The sequence below is a fragment of the Xiphophorus hellerii genome, chromosome 20 (assembly GCF_003331165.1).
Source record: "Xiphophorus hellerii strain 12219 chromosome 20, Xiphophorus_hellerii-4.1, whole genome shotgun sequence".
Lineage (NCBI taxonomy): Eukaryota > Metazoa > Chordata > Actinopteri > Cyprinodontiformes > Poeciliidae > Xiphophorus > Xiphophorus hellerii.
In genome coordinates, this window is record NC_045691.1 from 7,525,509 (window position 1) to 7,547,148 (window position 21,640).

Below are 21,640 nucleotides of genomic sequence, written 5' to 3' on the forward strand. Positions count from 1 at the left end.
CAAGCTGTTTCTCACTGTCCTTTATGCTTAATTAATAGTCTGCTGACTCTTGCTACTTTACTGTAGGTAGTGCTTAAACATGAGAGCACTATCAATCATCTGCTTAATCCTACAAGCTGGCCATATTTCATCGATTTAATACAAATTTGACTTACTTCTTACCATACTGTAATGCTGAAGTTAGAACTAGTTAATGCCTTAATGTGCAGATTCAAGTATCTTATTATTGTTTTCTTTTAAATAGTTCTTTGGCTTTGTATTTTGCTCCAGAACAGGCGTCCTTGCTTGCATGCAGAGCAACATTCCTGGCAAGTTGTAACATGACTGTGAGTCTGAGGAAATCAGTTAAACCAGGTGGATGTAAGACAAAAACTCACAGATAGTCAACTCTGGATCATATATATTTTTCAAAAAAGGAATCAAAATTGTAAATATTTGCTGGCAGCTATTGGGTCAGACTTTAGAGCACATTACTCTGAGGTATTTTAGCTGTTGTTTGCATATTTAAAGAACAGATGTGAGTTCTACTTTGTAATTCTTCATTTCTCTATCAGTTCTGCAGTCAAAGATCATTTTATTGTGTTGATTTATATACCAGTACAAAGTACTTTCTGTCTGTGGCTTCTCTTTGACAAATAAATCCTGTAAACAACAAGCCTAAAGAAAAATCCCATAAATGGAAACAACAGAGACGTTATCAGTGAACTCAAAAAGAGCTTATTACAGCAAGTCTCTCATTTGCACCGAACCAAATGTAGCTTAGGATGTGTTAATTAGTGAAACAGGAATTAGCTCCAACTGTTTTAGTTATTTAAACATCATCAGAGGCATATATTAGATTTTTACTTTTTTGAGATCCAATTAACTAAAACTTGATATAGGAATAAAGGAATAAAAATTACTTCTGCTTATTCTAAAAACATTGATTTCTGAATGTTTTTGTTTCGTCTTGCTTGTTTGGTGCTATTGCAGTGTTTTGCTCCTGTTTGCACCTTGTAAATTCATTTATCATCAACTTTGTCGAATTGGTAAAAAAAAGATTTTTCTGCGGGGGAGGAGATGTTTCTGAGTTAACATTCAATTGCAGCAGGGTGTGGATTTGCTCCCAGGCAAAAAAAAAAGGGGGGGTTGGTTCAACCCTTCTTCTGCTTTGCTATTGGTGGACAGAGGGACAAAAAGATTTGTACCTGGTGCAGGTAAACAGATTCACGTCAGGCGCGGCACATCAGCAGTCCTGGGGTATCAACTGGCAGGATTTTGAGATTTTTGTGTTACAAGACACTCCGGACAGTTCTGACAGCTTTTTTACACAGGTTTGTATCTGTATATTTTGCATAACTACACGCAAATAGGATGCACCTGTAGGATTTTCAGTTTTGCTAAAATCCACTCATTTTCTAATTTCTCTGTATGCAGGACGTTTTGCTTGGAAGGTAGCAAATTCTGTTTTCTATCCAACATTAAGATAGAATGGAAAAAAATAGACAATCTACAGTGAGAAATGGAAGACTAGTAGGAGGTTGCATTTGTGCTTGTGTGATCATGTTAAACTGCTTTCAGCATTCTCCAGGCTCAAAAGACTTCAGAAAAACAGAACGCTGTGACAACAGGTCTTGTCTTGTGCGGGGAGAGGCCTTCCTGACGCACCCTTCACACACAGACTCAGACACTTGAACATACACCCTGATGGAACCTGTTCTTGTGTCTTTGTTCTCTGTTTTAATGATTTGACTTTTTTTTCTCCTTACAGGAAAGCCCTGAAAGGACAGATCGGCATCCAGTATTCCAGCTGCAGGGTCCCGAATTTATCCATGTATTCTATCCTTCATTCCACCGGAGTCTGTCTTAAAGTGCCAATCAGATTTCAGTGGTTTGAAGAGTAAAACACATGAGATTTCTCATCTGGAGAAAGAGCTTTGAGAGCAAATATGATAGGTTTTAACATTTGAAACTTTTAAATTAAAAGTAAATGTTACTCTTTGATGTGACCTTTAAATGTTCTTCATTGCTGATGTCATCTTGTTGGTAAATGCAACAGTTCTGCACAAGCACTGCTAGGGTTTCTCCTCTCTCTCCTCACCTGCAGATTAAAAGTGTGACACCGATTTCACTTTAGAGTTACTTCAGGATAACAGAGAGCTGGCAGAACCACTGAATGTCTCTGGGCTGTCAGTGACGGAGGTTGTTATGTCCTTGATTCTCTTATCTCGCAGCATTATGACTCCAAATTTCTTTCACTGCCACATCAACTGTGAACTCTCCATACCTTATAACAAAATGAATAATAAAATAAAATACAATTTTGTGACTCTTCTTCATCTTTTGCAACATTTTACAAGCTTACATATGATTCAGACAGACATTTTCAGGAATAAATGGAATAATTCATTATTGTGAAATGAACATTTTAGAATGTATTGTTCCAGCACTCCTTTCTGCCAGACAGGACACATAAAAAAGAAAGAAAAAAGAATGAACATTTTATTTTATGACTGAGCTATGAAGAATGTACTTTTGGAGTCAGGTTTTCAACCAAATCTGAGTGTGGCAATTAACCTGCCTGATTATCACGGAACATTTCCCACATCCTATTCAAATGCTTAATAATGGCTAAATGGGGACTTGGAAGTCATTTGACAGCAACATGAAATATAAATTGTACTGCTGGTACATGAGAAATAAACCAGGAAAATTAACACACTTTTAGATCAGGAGAGATGTAGCTGCCACTATTTTCTTTCATATAGAGGGACACATAATGTCAAATACAGTGCTAGAAAATTTGTAAAAATTATAGGAAAAAGTTCCAATTATCTGCTCTTATTTTTTATAGGTATGTGCTTGAATAAAATTAACATTTTTGTTTAATTATATAAACAATCGATAAATTTTCCCCATATTTTAAATAAGAATTATTTCACTGACAATATATTGGCTCCAATAAAACAAAAAGAAGATATTCATATTTTTTTTGAACAACACCATTCTAATGGTTGTTTTAAAGTTGAGAAATCAGTGTCTGGATTTTGCATTATAGTTTTCATGTGTGCTGGCATTAGTCTTTCACATTACTGCTGGGGTAGGGTGATGATCTAATTCTAATCAGTATCACATGATGGTTGTCAAACATTTAAAAATCATAATTTTTGAGAAAAAAAAAAAGGTTGCTGTGATCATTTTTTTTTTGTTATTTTACAGAGCTGCAACTTGCTTAATAACTCATTAAAAAAAAACTCCAAAAATTCAACTCTAGAATGTTCTAACAGAGATAAAGTAATTCTTGTCAGAAAGTATGATTTCAACAGAATAACCTACACATGACCCAGATATTAGAAAAGCTCAGTTTCATCTCAGCTTTCGGTTTCACCTCCAGCCATGTGTGCAATCGACCGTCCCAGATTGCCCTCATATAGAACGAAGGTGAGCTGTTTTTCCCAGCAAAGGCTTTTCCTGTGCTACACACCTCAGCCTGCTGTTCACCTTCCTGTTAGACACTGATGATAACCAGAGGGCTCAGCGCTGCATACAGTGAGGCGAAGAACACACGCAGGTCAGAGATCAGCGAGGAGCTCATCGTGTGCCTCAGAGTGAGTGTGTACACCCAAAGACAGTTATCGACCCCATAAAGAACAACATAAATTGTCACGAGCACAACTACGACTTTAGCAGCCCGCTGCTTGGAACCGCAGGTACCTGAACCAGCATGGCCAGCGCCACGGAGCCCCTTAAGGTGTTGGCTGTGTTTGTAGAGGAGAACAAGAATGATAAGGCTAGGTTAGAGTCATGAGGGCCATAGGCACCACATCTCTACTCACTTGTATTGCCCCATAAACCTTTTTGAGGATATCTGATGGGAAATTCACATAACAGAATTCCACGTTGACAGCAGCTTGTTGCCACAGCAGTCACATTCTTGGAGCTCACAGAGAACAATATGGCCCCTGCACTCAGGCTAGCATGGAAGGACCCAGAGGAAGACGAACACAATGGGTAAACTTTGGGCCACTAAGGTGCGGAGAGAGGCCCATTTTGATCCAGGAGGGGCAATACTCAAACATTGATACGCACTAAGGAGAAAGGTAAGCCAGATAGAGAGGGCCCTGGAAGTTCGGTAGATGAAGATCACACCTTTGCAGCCAATGTCTCCAAAGACATTGGCCAGGTGGAAGGACGCCAGTGTCTCCATCAGACAGCGTACAAGCACCACCACCAGGTTGGTGCAGGACAGATGCAGGACAATGGCGTCTGCTGCAAGGAGCCAGCTCTCTTGAAGGATAAGAAGGAGGAAGGCAACAATGACCGCCATGTTCCCAGGAACTCCAACAACGGTGAGCGACAGAAAGAGCATCCCACGGATATCCTCATTAGATGGCATTCCTGCAGAGAGGTAAAAACAATAAATAAAGATAGAAAATCATTCAATGATATTTGACAAAATGTTGAATGTTTAAAGTTATTCAAGCTGGTCTCAGAAAAAAAAAACCTTTGGTGGAAGTTAAAATCCCACCTGATGGCAGGTAAGGAAGGCTGAGAGCTCTGAAGCTGAACTTGTGCCTGACAGACAGTGATCCCGTCATGAAGTCAGTAGACTTTTTCTTTCTTTATACCTGGAGACAGGTAGCAGCTGTTGGTTCTGCTTTGCATGGTCCATTGACTTCTCTTCCCTCAGCCTCCAATTACTTGAGATCAATCCAGATGACTGATTCTGTCCTCTCACTGGGTTTAGACAGACCAGATTAACATGAAGAAGCCACTGATTGTTCTCATTTATATGGTACAAAACACATTAGAGCTGACAGCAAGATGGTAGCGAGAGGAAGAACATATAGAGCAATGTTTTAGTGTAAAAAATGATCAGATAATTTATCAATGTCTATGTTTCACCAAATGGAAATGATTTTGTTACATATTATTATGTCTTATTTTTCATTTTTCCAATTAGTTTCTAAATACTTTTTTATAAACACCATCTGCTTTAATAATTCATTAGTTTAGATTCCTTCAATCATTTTTAAATGAATTACAGGTTACATTAAAGGCTCAGTTACCTTTCAATACCACAGTGCCCCCCAGTGGAGAGATATAAAACAAGTCACATCCAGGATTGTCTTAACTTAATGTTAAGACGATGCTTAACATTAAGTTATTTATTTTTGTTTTTTGTTGGGTTTTTTTTTTTTTTACCATAACAACATATCTTAAAATCCAACTTATTGCTGTGGTATATGTCCAAAGGCAATAAATCTTTACAATTCTGGATGGACACGTCAATGCAAGTAGGTGACATAATTTACCTGCAGGTCCCTCTGCACGGAATTGGAAATTAGTCTTTAGGTGGTTTCTCTTGGTTGTGGCCAAAACAGAAATAAAAAGGGACTTCCCTGAAAATGCCTCAAAATACCCCTGTTGAATGTTAAATGTTTTCTATTGGACTTCCCCCTTTAAATTTATATTCTGACATAAATAAAGTGGCACAAGTAAAAAAAAGAGTAGCCTTTTTATAGCACCCTTGTTACAACCTTACTTGAGTAAGAATAATGTGGAAGTTGTGCTACTACTACATGAATGCTATCTTTGGATTAACTGCTCACTTCTTTGGTGTTCAGAATAGCTTTTAGTGGGTTGAAATGCTACATTGGTTTTGCTAATTTTTGGCAAAATAAAGAAATCTATTTAGACTTTTTATGTTTGTGAAATTTAACACATTTGAATATGACTGAATCCCACTCATTTATTTTGCTAGTGTTTTAAAAAATAAAACACACTAGAAAACACTAATTTAAATGAGTGTCTAAGAGGTTCTAGGGAACATATTCTTACATAAACAAGATGAAATAATGTGCCATTGTCCCCTTCAACTCAAACTAAGTATAAGAGCAAAAGATTCCTTTTCACAAGATGTTGCACTGATATAGAAAATCGATCACAAGTGTAGCAAATTTATATCCCATTGCACATTTATAATCACCAGCTGTTTTATTCTAGATATGACTTTTATAATCAATATAAAAATGTTACATTGTTATAGATTTAATTATTATTAAATGTATTTTTGATATAATAATTATGATGGCAATTAGAGAAAAATTACTTGCCAGGAGGAAAGGGCCTCAATAACATCCCTCAGGGAAATTCAACAGGACGTGTTGTATTCCCCTGAGGAGAACAAGCTTCAACATGCCTTTCTAATTAACTCATTGAACATGTAAACATGTGAAAAAGAACACTAAGGAAGAGACTTTCTCTAATGATGATTTTTTCCATAGAAGACTCCCAGTGACAAAAACAACCTGTCCTAAAAACAGTTAGCATTCAAAGCGACGGTTCCAGCTGATGGACCCTGAACTCTCTGTGCATTTAGACTAAAATATGCGGCTCACATGCTATTCTCCACTTTCATTGAAAGAATCCCTTAGGTACATTTCAAACTGTGGAGGCTTGCATTTTAAATTAATACTGACCAGATTTGCTTCTGCCCCTAATTACTGCAAACAGGTATTGTTACATACCTGCAGTTAATTGTCCTGCTCCTCTGTGTCTCTTTAATATGCTCTCTAGACATAAAGTCAGAAAAGACCACACAACAAAGCACCATATGTCCTTTCGTAAAAACTAATAGTTGTACACAAAAATTACACACTGTTTCGTTCCCTTGTTGGTTAACTGTGTTTTCCTTCTCTCTCTGGTTTTATGGAAAGTGAAAAGCAAATTTCGTAGAAACAAAACAAAACTGGAGGCATGAAAAACAGTTGAACTTGTCATATGGTTACATAAAGCAGCACAGCTAAGTTGTTATAATGAAAAAGAAGCATTTCTTTTAGCAAGGATGTATCTTAAAGTGATTCAAATATTTTACCCATAATTTTATTGTTGAAAATGTATTTATTTATAAAGGAACTCTTTATTAAAACACACACACACATCTCTATATGTACTATTTATAACTTATTTACTTATTGTTTTGATTTGTTGTGTCCAATACAAGATGATTTTGTTCAATGTAATGTCAGACAAAGTTCATGACGGTCACAGAATACCCTAAATGTTGAATATATTGAGTGATGACTAGCACTCAATATATTCAATATATTTTTACTCAAGTAAAAGTAAAAAAAAGTAGCTATTTAGTAAAAATGCTACTTAAGTGCTGTGTACCAGATCATAACAGCTGATTTAATATTTTACAATAATGCCCATCAGACAGGAAAAATAAACAACTACATGAAGTTATGTGCAAATTCTGGTCATTTAAAACTGAAACTAAAAGAAAAAAATAAAACAAATGACATAATTACAAAATAACAAATATTAAAGCAGAAAAAACATGTTTCCAAATCAATTTCTCCATATGAAACTGAGGAAGCTATTGCTTACAGTAGTGTACACATTAACAATGTGTAGTGTTTAGTGTATCTAATTAATCTCCAAATGTCTTAACAGGCTCAGCAAATGGAAAATAACATTTAAACAGCCAAGCTTATATTAAAACAAGATGTCTCCCTTTAACATAAACTATTGGTTTGTATCTGTCTCATGTATTTTTGGTTAAAATATTCTTGTTCATTATTCAGCAAAGTTACTCGCATCTGGGTGGAAAAATTTATGAGGATTATCATAACAATAATATTCACTAGCAAAAATACTCAAGTAAAAGTATAAAATATGAGTAGGTTAAAACTACTCTGAAAAGTACAACTTTTCCAGATAAGTTGCTCAAATAAATGTAACTGAGTAAAAGTAAGTACCACCCACCTTTTTTCATACCGAGGGTGAGATAAAATACCAACGCTTTAACTTATTTGATGACTACCTCTAAAAATAAATCTTATTTATTTTATTCCTGACACATAAAATAGTTTTAACAATATCCTCCTCAGAAATGTGTTCATTAAGAAATCATAGTAACAGGGAGATCAGGGAAATCACTCTGTAAGCATCCCAGTTTATACTAGCCGCTACTGTATTATAATAAGTCAAGTGTTTTGTTTGTGACTCTATTCCTCTGAGACAATGTGAGTCAAAGTTAGCTTATTGCATTAAATTGCCAAACTGTGAGCTGAATCTTGGCCAGCAGTCTTGAGGGACCTTGAGGATTATAAATTGTCTCTCACAGGCTATTTGGCAGCCTGTTTACTAAAATACTTTTGCTTTTTATCCGTAGCTTCAAGCGAGAGTAAGGTCTATCAGATTTGGATTACTAAGGTTTGTTTCACATGATTTAACTAAGATTTATGTGGTTTGCATCAGATGTTTTTGTCATGCCTACTGTTTAAACCTTGTCTCATGCAGGTCTTGGTGGTATGGATCTCTGTGTGACTATCAAAGGGGTCTCCTTCCTCTTGCAAACAGGCCTGGGCATATTGGGGAACGCTGTTGTGCTTCTGGCGTACGCCAGCATAATCTGTACTGAACCAAAGCTCCTTCCTGTGGACATGATCCTTTGCCACCTTGCCTTTGCCAACCTGATGCTACTGCTGACTCGTTGTGTGCCACAGACCATGACTGTGTTTGGGTTGAAGGATCTTCTGAATGACCCTGGTTGTAAGGCGGTGATCTATGCCTATCGCATTGGACGGGCCTTGTCTGTGTGCATCACCTGCATGCTCAGCGTATTTCAGGCCATGACAATAGCCCCTGCAGGGCCCAAATTGTCCAAGTTGAAACCTATGCTTCCCTCTCTAGTCCTTCCAACCTTTGCAGCATTGTGGCTCCTTAATATGGCCATTTGCATTGCAGCTCCGTTTTTCTCCATGGCTCCACGTAACGGCACCATCCCTGCATTCACCCTCAACCTCGGCTTCTGTCATGTGGACTTCAGAGACAATATGTCCTATGTTATTAACGGAGTGGCTGTCTCTGGGAGGGATTTTGCATTTGTAGCCCTGATGTTGGGCTCCAGCGGATACATCCTCCTGCTTCTGCACCGCCACAGCGAACAGGTGAAAGGGATCCGTCGCTCTCATGGCAGCAGGTCAGAAACTAGAGCGGCTAAAATTGTGGTGACCCTGGTGGTTCTCTACGTTGTGTTTTTTGGCATTGATAATGTGATCTGGATCTACATGTTGACGGTATCAAAGGTTTCACCAGTAGTGGCTGACATGAGGGTGTTCTTCTCCTCCTGCTATGCCTCCCTCAGCCCCTACTTTATCATTTCATCCAACAAGAAGGTCAAGAGGAAGATTGTGTGTGTAGCAGAGCACGACCAACCGTTAGTGGACACTCAAGAGTCGAATGAGAAATGACTCTGTCTCTGCCTTGATAGCCTGCCATCTAGGATGCATTGCAGCAAACCTATAAAACCTGTTTGTCTTTTAGCATTTTTACCAAGATAATTATTTAGTACTTCACTGGTCCTTCAGATTTCTAAAATACTGTAATGGATTAGGTTAGTTTGAGTAGAAGAATACAGCATTTTTACAACAACAAAATCAAGATGAGATTGTAATTTTAAATGTAAAAGTTGTTTGTACATGCATGTAACGTATTGTGGACTAACTTGTTAATTATAAAGTTCTAATAATTAAAAGAATCTCTCCCCAAAGGATTTGCTGCACATTGTCTTTGGTTTTTAATTTTTTGGTTACCAAAAGCAATTATGTCTTAATTTAGAATAGCAGTAGTAAAAGTAATAGTAATTAATAGAAGTTGTAGTAGTAATCCACGTGCTACTTAAATTTGTTTCGCACGTTTTGGTGAGCCACAGTCATCATCGTTAGTTTCTTAATTGAAATATCAGCAGATTTATTATTCCTACAAAAACGTAAAATATGGAATATTGTCCTGCTAATATGTTACATTAAATGTATTAATGACAGCAAATATTCAATATACCTATAACAATACGTTTTCTTATCTAACGGTTCACTGAATGACACTAAACACTTTTTTTTTCGTCACGCTCTAATTGGCTGAAATTTTGAGCGCCGCTTCGTTACTTTTATCCCGTGTTTGTCTTCTCAGGCAGCAGTTTACGATGATCCGTTTGGAAAAATTAAAAGCAATGCTTTCATGCTTGCTTGAAAATGTCGCATTTTTGTAAAACGAAGAATTACTAGTGTTTTGGGGGTTTTTTTGGATTTGCATATCTGCTTTAAGATTTTAAAATCCCAAACAGGATGTCAGGTTTCTCCTGACAGACAATACTGAGGGGAAAATAACTATTCATGTATCAACACAATAAACCCCGGAAAAGGGAAGAGGAAGAATTATCTGAAAGTCCAGAATAGTTGAAATAATGTCGAGGAAAACGCTTTTAAACAATGTGAGGATTTAAAGCGAACATTAATGAGTCGTTATTAGTATTGACATGTTTCAGCTGAAGTAAATCACACAGTATGGGCGGCAAAGTCTGACAACAAAATGCTGGAACGATCCTAAAATCCGTTTGTTATGGTTTCTGAAGATTTCGTTCCAGTTTAGTTCATCAACCAACTTTAACTTTAGGTAAGTTTCATTTTTTTAAAAAATTCTACTGCTTACTGAATGAATAAAACATATACGAGCTTTTTAACAAAGCGATTCTCTTTCACTTTCTTTTATAGTTCTGCAGTTTGTCAGCCTGTTTGACTTTGTTTAAATCTAATCTGAACCTCTGCCCAGTCTCTCCTCCTCGGTCCAGTAAAATGACATGATCTGAGGGTACTGTTTCCAGTCTCTGATGACAATGGCCAGAATAGCCTGGTATCAAGAGAAGGTAAGAACATCATCTATCTTTAAACAATGTTAAGATTTTATACAGAGATGGATAGTATTTTTAGTACCTGAAAATAACGTTTTGTTAGTGATTGTGTTTGTATATTAATCCAGAAGTTGTTTGATTTCCTGCTTTTGACAAAGTAATAAAAATCATCACTCTTAAATGTTTCATATCATTAAATACATTTAATCATCAGACAAAGATAACTTGTTTAAATGCATAACGCAGTTTTTAAATGACGGTTGCATGTATGAAGGGGAAAAGCTAACCAAACCAATCTGGCCTTATGAGAAGAAATAATCACTCCCTAATCTAATAACCAGTTCCATCACTGTTTCCAAGTCTGAACTTTGTTTAGGCCACTCTAAACCTTTATTTTATTTTATTTTATTTTATTCTTTTTGGAGACAAACTGGTTTGTTCTGAATCAAGTGCTTGATTACAGACTGTTGAATTGACTTTTTTCTTCAGGATTTGCTCAGTAAAAGCAGAGAAGCAGCTTTAATTCCATTAACAAAATGTTTGTAAACTGCTACATTTTTTTTTTTTAAAATTTGTATTTGTTTTACTACTTTTGTCTTGTATATCCGCAGAATATTTTCCTAAATGTCTTGGCAATAATAATGTTTTTAGCTATTGTCAGACAGGCTTTTATGTTCTTTTTCATCACTATTTTTTCATTTTCGCTGTGTATTTGTCTCACAGATTCCATATTACCCAGTCTATTTTTTTTATCCCTTAATTATAAACACCGAACTTAACTGAGATAAGTGAGTTCTGCAGTGATTTAAATGATGTTCTTTGTTTTGCTGTGACCTCTTGGGTAATTTATAAATGGGTTCTTGGACAAATTTTGGTTGGCTGGCCATTCCTTGGAAGATTCAGTCAGTTCCATATTTTGTCGATATATTAATAATGATTCTCACTAGTTGGAATTTGTTTTTTGTATTAAATTTAATACTCATTTGAGAAATACATTTTGTATTTAATCAGGTTTTCTGGGTCTGATATTGTACAGCTATTGTTTCATTTTTGCTTCTGGTTTATAGTATTGAAATAACAAAATCTATTACTATTCCCAACACGATAGTTGATTATTATTGCAAATTTATAACTAGCTGTTTGTTTTTTGTTTTTAAATTTTCAGAAAGGTTAGTGTTTGTGATATAGCTAGTTGTGATGGTATTCTGTTTTACATGGCCACCTGTCAATCATGTACAAAAACAACTGCAAACATGCATAGAAAGTTGCAATGCCTGTATGGAGAAAGGAGAGGCAGGACGCTCCTTTTGAATTTATGAAAGTCTGGAAAGAGAATGAATTAGCTTCTGCTTAAGTATGGCTTGTTTTACCATGTTGTGGAAACAAACAAGAACACAGAAGGGTGTTTAATGTTGCCAGACTTGAACTTTTAATCTGTCGGAGTTTAACTCATACCTTCAAATGTCCATGTATATTATTTAGACTAAGAGATGTATATATTTTAAAGATAGTTCTAAGCCCAACAATAAGCACAGTAGTAACAGTAAAGAAGAGATTTTTTTGCTTTAACTGATCAAACATTTTGCTTTTCTTTAACATGTGTCAGTGTAAATTAAATAAACAGGTCTTATGTGTTGTTGAAAACAAAATAATGAAAAAGTGCTATTTCTGGTTACAGATCGGGGCCTATGACCAGCAAGTCTGGGAAAAATCCCTGGAGAAAGCAGATTTAGGCGTAAGATGTTTTTTTTTATTATTGTTTCAAAGTTGTAGGTGTTTTTATGTCTTGTTTCCGCTAAAATAATTACTCTGGTTCTATTTACTGAAGGGTTTGGAGAGAAAACCAAAGAAGACCGGTTACATCAAACCTGACCTCATTGATGTTGACTTAGTAAGAGGTGAGAGGAATCATTACTTAACATATTTTATGTAAAGTAGCGTGCGATTCTATAATGACACATTAACTACCTGATGTGAATAGCATATACTTTCAATAATGTTGCTGGTTATTTTGTCGCCACAGGATCAACTTTCAGTAAAGCCAAACCGGAGAATCAATGGACGGCGCTGACTCGAAAAGGTCTGGTCAGAGTTCTGCTGTTCCCTTTCTTCTTCCACTGGTGGATCCAGGTGACCTCCAGGTCCATCTCCTTATGCATCCTCATGTTATATTTTCTGCAAGGTAAGCCCACGGTAAACTCATTCATCTTCCTCTTAATGTATAGGTCTGGCTGCAACTAACAATTATTTTAACAATTGATTAGTCCTGATGATTAACTGATTAATCAGATTTAAAAATTAGCTCATTTTTAACCACTTAAGCCTTTTTATACAAAAAAATGCAAATATTCCAGTTCTTTTTTTCAAATAAGAAAATAAATATAAAATTTCTTAAAATGCAATAACAGACCATTCCTTCATTTCTCTGAACGTTTTTGACATTTCATGCTTCACATGATTTCAATTGATGGCTGATTGACAGGCTTTTGCTGAACTGCAGTCATCTGAATCAGGTGTGTTAAAGCAGAGAAACATCTGAAACATGCAGGGCAGTCTGCCTTGAGGAGCAGTGTTGGGCAACATTGTTTTAGTGTACACTTGATCATTTATAGCAAAGAATGCACCTGCAGTTTGAAAAATATATATTTCAAACATCAGCATGTGAAAAGCACAGCTCTTTCTACTTGACTTAACATCATTTTTTTGGATTTACTGATTAATGATTGGCTAGCAAAAGGTTGATTAACAGATTTTCTTTTTCAGATATATATTTATTATTTTCAACAAATTATTATCAACAAAACAGCAGGACAGTTATCAGGATAAATTGACATACAGAATGTATGAGGTTACGTACTCCAGTTAATTCAATTATTAAATTACTTGATGATCATTCCAGTAATCAATTAATCCGATTAATTGTTTCAGCCCTATACATGGCACTTTAATTCTACTAAGCATGTGCCCCTGGACAAAGATAACATCATCTCCACTGTAAAAGACTTTAGCCTTTGTAGTCCTGCTATGTGTAATTTTAATGGGCTATTTAGACTTTTTTGGAACCAATTATGTTGGGACTGATGTGAAAACATTGTGTTTAGGTGGCTCCATTCTGTTGAAATTTCTATTTGTTGTGCAGTGACACTACATTTTAATCAAGCCTCCACTTACTGGATTCATGTTTGTTTAAATTCATTTATGCACTACTGTGCCCTGTTTCCCTCCACAGCTGAGCAGCACAGATGAGAGCTCATTAGCACACATGAATTCTGTTATAATGCCTCCCCTAAGAGAGCGCTTTGTTTGTTGTTGCCAAACGTTTTGCTCCCCTCAGTGGCAGCGGTGCTGCTGTACCTGGAGGTCCCCCGGGCCAGTGCCAGCGAGGTGTTCGGGCCCATGTGTCTCATGCTGCTGCTGGGCACCGTTCACTGCCAGATTGTTTCAACAGAGTCCAGCCGGTGGCCCTCAGGCAGTCCAGCTGCTAGCAGCAGCACCAGCCCTACACGCAGGAGGAGGTGGTTTATCTTTGCTCTTTATATCCTAACAGACTCACAGCACTTGGCTCATATGTAAACTCTCACATAAAGTACACAAAGCCAGAGGCCTTTTGTTGTTTCCTAAGTGTGCTACACAATATTTAAATTTTATTGTTCATTTTGCTAACTGCTCACATACTTGTTTTGTCTTAATTAGATAAAAAAAGAAAAAACTATATATTGTTGTTTTCTTTGTTGTGTTTAACGGTTTAAGAAATATTTAATATCCCTCCTTCTTTTTCTTCCAAAAGACTTATTATTAAATTCTGTCTCCTTCAGGCCAAGGAAGGGCAGAGGGTCGAAAAAATCAGAGGAAAAGACTGACAGCGAGAACACAGAGCAGCAGGGGCCCTGGCAGTTTGAAGATAGCCAGCGATTATACAAGACCATGGAGAGCCGGGTACAGTCACTCATCTCTGTCAGTATTTTTAGAGTCAGGGTGAACAGTGGTAAATGGAAGAGTAAAAGCCCTATTCTGAGCATCATGGGCAATTTGAAAACCTCTTCAAAATGCTTTCTGTGAAATGTTCTTATACTTTCCTTAAATTTGGCCTGTATGGTAGAGCTATCAAAATGCTACTAAAAATCTACATCCTATCGCAGATAAAATATCACCTTTTAATTTTATTATAAAATTATACAGAGAACAATTATGTCAGTGGCAATGAAGTAAATAAAGCTGCAATACCCTTCTTGTGTACCTGTGTACATCCAGTTAAAGTTGCATTTGTAACCATTATAACACAATGTTCCTTTATGAAAACATTAACATTACATCAAACACAAGCACATATAAATCTTTTATACCTGTCTTTATGTTCTCTTTCAGTGCAAAAGTCAATCAGGATTTGGAGCATCTGATGAGCTCTCTAGTGACGATGGGGAAAGCGAGCAACCAGTGGAGGTAATTCGATCGTTACATCATCGCAAGGCACACCCAAAATCGTCATCTCCGTCAGTGTCTCCTGTTAGGAAGAGGAACATAAAGTTCAGCCCCAAGCCCACAGCCGAACCTCAGGTAAAACTCATCGTTTGAATGAATTTAAATGGAAATGTAAAGGGGACCTATTATGCAAAATTCACATTTTGCTTCGTTATATATTTTTGTTTGAGTCTCAACTACTTCTAAAAATAGGCCAAATGCATTTAAAAAATCATAAAGTGCTTCTTTTAATCAATGTTAATGTGTTTTTTTGGTGTCTGGAAAGTGAGCTGTTTCAAAAAAAATCTCCTACTTGTCCTACGGTACAATTCCATAAGCATTGTACCATCTAGCAATTCCATCCATGCCCAACCCTCGTTACCTAGCAACCCAAGCAGAGCTTCAGCACTTTTAGTCAAGGAGTTTTACCGCAGTATGCGCTGAACAATGGGTGCTTAACATGCAGGTATTTTGTTGTTGACTTACCATAATGAAATGACCTGCTGCGTTTTCGTTGATTGTGCAGCAGAGTCTTTATCTGCTTTTTAAAGTTGTACGTTGTTTAATTGCACATCTGTTTGCAGTGTAAACGTTGCAGTTGGGGGTCATGGCCATCAGCAGCTTATTTGGATTTAAAGTGACGAGAACCTAAAAAAGCTCATTCTGAAAGGAGCTCAAAATGGGCAGAGCTGACCAGACTAAAATATATTTATCTAAGAATGATTTTGTTTAAAAATGTAACAAGCATGTTTTGTGTAGCCCATTGACCCATCCTAACCTGTTCATGGTAGCACTAATGAGTCATTTTTAAATTTCTCACTCTCTGTTTTAACTTATTTTATGAAATATTGCAGTTTTGTTTGTTAATCAAAGCAACTTGCACTGTTTTGTCTAGGATCAGGAGGAGAGTGAGGGACCCACCGAAATAAAGCCTCATAAGATCGATCGACTCAGGCTGGGCTCTCGTCCCGCTTCTGACACTGACGACACGATGTGGGAGGAGTTTCTGCAAGGCCCTGACTCCGCCTCCACGGGGAGCAGCGACTGTGAGGGGAATGGGAGGTTCCAGGCTGGGATGAACCTTCCGCAAAGCACAACATCAAGCAGTGATGATGAAGGTTTACAGCAAGGATTGACCAGTGTAAATATAAATCTGTCTTACAATATTTATCTTTTTGTCTTTTTTATATCTCATTATGTTGCAGCTACTCTTAGCTGTCTTGCTATTTATTCTATTTTGTTACAACAAACTGTATACTTATTTTTTAAATCTCATTGCAACTTTAATCACTGTGTTTTCACACGTTTCATCTCTTGGTATTGTTCATCAGAGCCAGCTAAACTGGCTTCAAGCGTGCCACCCATCCAAAGACCGTGTTAGCGCCATAATATGGGAGCAGGGTGAGTGCAAGAAAGCAGACATGTCGGTCCTGGAGATCAGCGGGATCATTCTCACACGGGTAAGTGTGTCCTGTCTCGAACATTTATTACTTTCCTTTTTGATTAAGGAAAGTAATAATTTAAATTAAAGGAAATTGATGATTTGTAAGTTTAACAAAAGTGAGTAGAACACAGCAATATTTAAGTCAAAAATTTAAATTCATGCTAAATTGAAATATGACTCTAAATAAAAGTGAATGATTCCATAAAAAAAAAGTAGCCGGACGAAGAAGAAATGGTTATAATTTCTTGTTCTCATATTACAACACTCTAGAATAAATACACAAAGCTGTCCTGCCATTTATAAATATAGTCGCAAAACCACTCCAAAATCGACTGCATGCAGCATCATTTTTATCAAGTATTATTGAAACATTATAATGTCTATTTTTTATTTTTCAAAGGGTTCCCTAAATTGAATAAGACATTTTTATCTTAATTATTCTGCTTTAATGTAGGCCACCCATCGCCCATCCTCATTAGATGTTGAAAAATTCTGCAAATTGACTTAAAACTTTTCTCTTTCAAGCTTTGTGCACAGCTAGTCGTAATGTTGAACAAAACAATATATGAAGCGCTGGGGAATTCAAAACAATGTAATTTTATTCAAAATTCCATTTCTTTTGGACATTTTATGTTCAAAATACGAGATTTCCATTTAAATGTAGAACATTATTATACCCCTACACACTGTTTTTACAGAAACCATCAGTCAAATTCTTTTTTGGGCCACCAAAAGTCTTAAAATTATTTTAAATCTAATTTTAAAATAGCTTCTCGAGTTCAACATATATTTTTACAGTATTTTTACAGTTTTTTGTCATTTACAAACTAAATGAATGTGCGGGACATTTTACAACTGTCATAAATATTTAAATTAAGTATTTCAGGTCCCAGTACTAAACCTTATGGTACTCCACATTCAAAGTCCTTGCGCTCAAATTAAACTTTACAAACTATCTTTTGTTTATCAAATAACTGCTCTGCTCAAACATTTATGAAGAATTGTTATTCTGTATTTGGTGTGCAACTTTGTGTTTGCCAACAGGTAAAGATGGTGGAACAGGGCATGGGCTACCTTGTGCTCAGTGGTCTCATGACGGCCACTCTGGCGCTGCTGCCCTTCGCCTTCCGCCTGGCTCAGCGTTTGGACATGTCCGGCCTCAGCTCACTGTCCCTAAAGCAACTAGTCGAAATCGCATTGGGCATGTGGGATTACCGAGCTTACGCCTTTTTCTTCATCACAACAGTTCTCAGAGTCTGCCTCATAGGGCTCTTCTTCTTCATGATGTGTGTGGCTGAGAGAACCTACAAACAGGTGAGTGATCAATTCAATCTGTTTGCAGAAATATGTACATGGCCTTACAAACTGTTTCTCAATGGGACATTATAATATTATGTCACAAAGAGAAATTATTCCTCCTTACAAAAGCCTTTTCTTACCACTATTGTATAAAAAGCATCAGTTAATAATACTTTATTAATTTCTTTGTTACTATATGATTTATAACTCCATTTTTTTTCTTATTCTGTATATTTGTCCTTTCTATGTAGAACCTATAGATCCATTCAGTAAATCAGAATATTAGGAAAAATGTCTATTTCAGTAACAGTTAAGTAAGTGAAGCACATTATACAGATAAATTATCCACACACTACTGTGTTAAAGGCTTTATTTCTGTTAATTATGATGAAATTATGCTTACAGTGAAGGAAGACATAACAATTAAGCTTAAAATGTTACATCAAACTAACAAAAAAGTTTTAATAAAGAAATGTGGACTTAACAAAAAGGACATTTATTGAAGGTTGTTTTCTTTAAAAGGCACTTTTAATCTGACAAACGGGCATTGTCAGAACTCATTCAAATTTATTGAATATATCTTTTCCCCAAATAAGGAACAATAAAGAATTTTCTATTTTAAAAACTGATCATCATATGTTCTGCCAGTGGCAAACTGTAATTAAGGTGAGCTTGAGTGATCTTTCTGAAATCTGGACAGCAGCTTTTGAAAAAAAAACAATGCATTTTTTGATTAAGGGAATTTTAAATAATTTTGGATACAGTTGTTAAGTGTTAAACTTTCTCTCATTTATTTGTATTTGCTGAATGTGAGTGAAGTGGCTGAAAATGTCCAAATAAAGGCCCTGTAGAAGTCCTACACAGTCAGTCAATAACATTTATTTTATCTGTAGATGAATTCCTTTTTGTTGCATAAGTGGTAAACTTGAGAATTTTGCAAAATACTGTGGATACAAATACTTATAACTTTCACAAATGAGAAATAATTGTACGTCTTGAATTAAATATTTAGTCATTTTTTCACATCTATATCATTATTTGTGATTATTAATGACTTTTTATGGTGTATCTCAACATTTCCCCAACAGAGACTCTTATTTGCCAAGTACTTCAGCCATCTCACCTCAGCTCGAAAGGCCAAGAAGTCCGAGATCCCTCACTTCAGGCTGAAGAAAGTGCAAAACATCAAGATGTGGCTGGCGCTGCGCTCTTTCCTCAGGGTAAGTGTCCTCCTTTATCGCCCAGCTAAAACATTACCTTGCACTTTGTAAACAAGCTGTCTCTGATCCGCTTGTTCGTTGCAGAGACGAGGACCGCAGCGCTCTGTAGATGTCATTGTCTCCACAATCTTCCTCTTAGCACTTTCCATTTCATTCATCATTTGTGCTCAGGTCAGTGTGAGAGACCGGAGCAGACCCGGCGTGTTTGGATAACATTGATTTTATTCCAATGTCTTTGCATATTGTCTGATTTATGTTAAACAAATGAGCTCAAATGTTTTATTGGAAATTCCAACATTATCTCTTCTCCTCTTCAGCTTCTAAACAGTCACAAAACGTTCCTGGAGTCTTTAATTAATTGGGAGCTGGTGGTGTGGTGCTTCTCCCTCATCCCCTTCCTGCTGCGGCTCGCCACGCTGGGCTCAGAGACCAACTCCAAATACAGCAACTCCTCAGTGCTGCTCACTGAGCAGGTGGCGCCCTCTGGCTGCAGAATTCCTTTATACCACCAGTTAAATCATATGTAGAATCAAATGATAAATGATGCTTTTTTTTTGATTGCAGATTAATTTGTATTTGAAGATGGAGAAAAAGCCTAATAAGAAAGAACAGCTCAGTATAGTGAACAACGTCTTAAAACTGGCCACAAAGCTGATGAAGGTAAGAACTGAATTTTCATTTACAGTAGCTAAAGTTTGCTTTGTGCCCTTGTTTGAGCAAAAGCTCCTGTCTAGATTAAAGTTTAGACTTGTTAACCTTTGCACGTTTTATTCTTTTTCCAACCAAAAATTTGAATGTCTTTAACCAGGATTTCTCTGTGATAGAAAAATGTGCAGATGAAATGGTGAACTGGATGGACAAGGATTTATGGTGTTCAGTTTTTCATATATATAAAAAAAATCTTAAGTGTGTTGTGCATTTGTTTTTAGTCCTCTTTAATTTAATATATCTAAAGGAAATCATCTAATTGCCATAAATTGCTAAATAAGTTCTTGTAATTCTTCATTCCTTCTTTAGGAGTTGGACACCCCCTTCAGGCTGCTGGGTCTGACCATGAACCCTCTGATCTACAACATCACAAAGGTTATCATATTGTCTGCTGTTTCTGCAGTCGTCAGTGACCTGCTGGGCTTCAATATCAGAGTAAGTCGCGTTACAATGAGGAATTAAAAATCCTCAATATCTTCTTGGAACGATAAACTACAAACAAGAAATTTAACTTTTAGCAAAGTGTTTTTTATCAGAGGAGTTCTTTACATGCAAATATGTCAGTTTTTATTCTGTCCCAAGAGCTACTTTGGTTACAATAATTTTTCTTGAATGAATCTTTGTTTTTTTTCTTTTCCTCCAGCTGTGGAAAATCAAGCCCTAATGTGAAGAGGACAAGCCACTAACAATCAGACACTGGAGTCCAGAAACACTCTCCGTCTCCTGCAGACGCCTTCTCTAATGCAAAACGTGCTCAAACCTACTGACAGCGTTCAGTGCTGACTGTGCCTTCCACATAAACCGTCGGCCATTCAGAAGCCAGAGATGCTCCGGCAATCACTCATGCAACATTTACTAGCTGCTCAGCTGAGGTGGCTTTAAAACTTTCCATCAGCTCTGCCATTATGGAAGCACCTAACCTTTGACCTTCAAATGTCCCTCTGGAAGTGGTTTAATGTAGCAGCAAGCTGACGTTTGAGATCATTTCCGGCTTCTGAGGCACTCAAATTTATATTGTAGTCTTTTACAGATATGTAGTCTAACATGGTGTGTAAATGCAGATATTATCATGTAAATAGTTTGTTTTTTTTATTAATCTTTTCTTAGGACAAGGAAAATCAAATACTTCTGCTGTCTCAAGCCAAGATATCACATATGAACTGACTTTTCATAGTGTATTTAACAGCTCTTTACCATAGCTGTGCTTTATTTATTTGGGTTTCTGTTTTAAGCTCTTGGACTTCTTATCTGTAAATCTCTGAACCCTGTTTTCCACTTTTTATCAAGAACCACTGTAAAAAATAAATAAATAAATAAAAAAGCAATAAATAAAATCACATAGTTTTTGATATTGGAGAATAAATTGTTTTCCACCGAGCCATGTTTCTATCAGTTATGAATAGTGCAAATTGTTAAACAATCACAAGGGAAATTAATGTAGCATAAAATATTAAATCAAGTGATTTATTTCAAGTATTTTTGTGTATTGTAAATATTATGGATTGCTGCCTAACTCGAAATTTAATTTAGGAGAAAAAATTAAAATTTTACATATGAACGAATAAAATATATATACTTTAATAGATATTTTACAGTTCTTCCTTCCACTAAACTTCCCATTAAGCTCTGTACAGCCAGCTTCTTTATCTATGGTTTTCTTTCAGCTTATACTCCTTGTGAAACGGTTAAAGGCTTAATTGGGACTTTTTATCTGTAAATAGTCATGTAAATTTCATGTTTTTTCAGCGGGAGAAAAAGCTAATTTCACAAAGAAATTAAGCAAATTTTAAAAGTTGATATTCACTTTTAAATATTTGAAGTTAGCCTTCTCAT

The 21,640-nt window shown here is 36.3% G+C and overlaps 3 protein-coding genes across 5 annotated transcripts; 2 read left to right on the plus strand and 1 right to left on the minus strand.

Annotated features, from left to right (window-relative positions):
• Window positions 1-1,936: 1,936 nt before the first annotated feature.
• LOC116709791 (olfactory receptor class A-like protein 1) lies at window positions 1,937-4,512 on the minus strand. The gene is given in 5 exon segments (XM_075074309.1): window positions 1,937-3,495; window positions 3,497-3,772; window positions 3,774-3,893; window positions 3,895-3,960; window positions 3,962-4,512. Coding segments are annotated over 5 exon segments (966 nt in total). The 5' UTR covers window positions 4,376-4,512; the 3' UTR covers window positions 1,937-3,405.
• A 3,591-nt stretch (window positions 4,513-8,103) lies between these two features.
• Window positions 8,104-9,527, plus strand: ora1 (olfactory receptor class A related 1). The gene is made up of 2 exons (XM_032550181.1): window positions 8,104-8,202; window positions 8,290-9,527. The coding sequence occupies exon 2, from the start codon at window positions 8,301-8,303 to the stop codon at window positions 9,240-9,242; it is 942 nt and encodes a 313-aa protein (XP_032406072.1). The 5' UTR covers window positions 8,104-8,202; window positions 8,290-8,300; the 3' UTR covers window positions 9,243-9,527.
• A 634-nt stretch (window positions 9,528-10,161) lies between these two features.
• phtf1 (putative homeodomain transcription factor 1) lies at window positions 10,162-21,184 on the plus strand. 3 transcript variants are annotated; one of them, XM_032550408.1, is made up of 17 exons: window positions 10,162-10,443; window positions 10,600-10,693; window positions 12,357-12,413; window positions 12,507-12,576; window positions 12,702-12,860; window positions 14,013-14,193; window positions 14,494-14,614; window positions 15,044-15,232; window positions 16,032-16,277; window positions 16,468-16,596; window positions 17,625-17,894; window positions 18,968-19,099; window positions 19,184-19,270; window positions 19,417-19,572; window positions 19,664-19,759; window positions 20,117-20,242; window positions 20,451-21,184. In XM_032550408.1, the coding sequence occupies exons 2-17, from the start codon at window positions 10,658-10,660 to the stop codon at window positions 20,469-20,471; spliced, it is 2,076 nt and encodes a 691-aa protein (XP_032406299.1). In that variant the 5' UTR covers window positions 10,162-10,443; window positions 10,600-10,657; the 3' UTR covers window positions 20,472-21,184. The 3 variants fall into 3 exon arrangements, with proteins under 3 accessions (XP_032406299.1, XP_032406301.1, XP_032406300.1); XM_032550410.1 differs by having other exon boundaries at window positions 14,127-14,193; XM_032550409.1 differs by lacking the exon at window positions 10,162-10,443 and having other exon boundaries at window positions 10,577-10,693.
• Window positions 21,185-21,640: the final 456 nt, after the last annotated feature.

What these genes read in the sequence shown, in the direction of transcription:
- ora1 (XM_032550181.1), top strand. Translation starts at nt 8,301, where the DNA reads ATGGATCTCTGTGTGACTATCAAAGGGGTCTCCTTCCTCTTGCAAACA.
- phtf1 (XM_032550408.1), top strand. Translation starts at nt 10,658, where the DNA reads ATGACAATGGCCAGAATAGCCTGGTATCAAGAGAAG. An exon ending in GCGGGATCATTCTCACACGG is followed by an intron (nt 16,597 to 17,624) that starts GTAAGTGTGTCC and finishes GTTTGCCAACAG; the next exon opens with GTAAAGATGGTGGAACAGGG. An exon ending in CTGAGAGAACCTACAAACAG is followed by an intron (nt 17,895 to 18,967) that starts GTGAGTGATCAA and finishes TTTCCCCAACAG; the next exon opens with AGACTCTTATTTGCCAAGTA.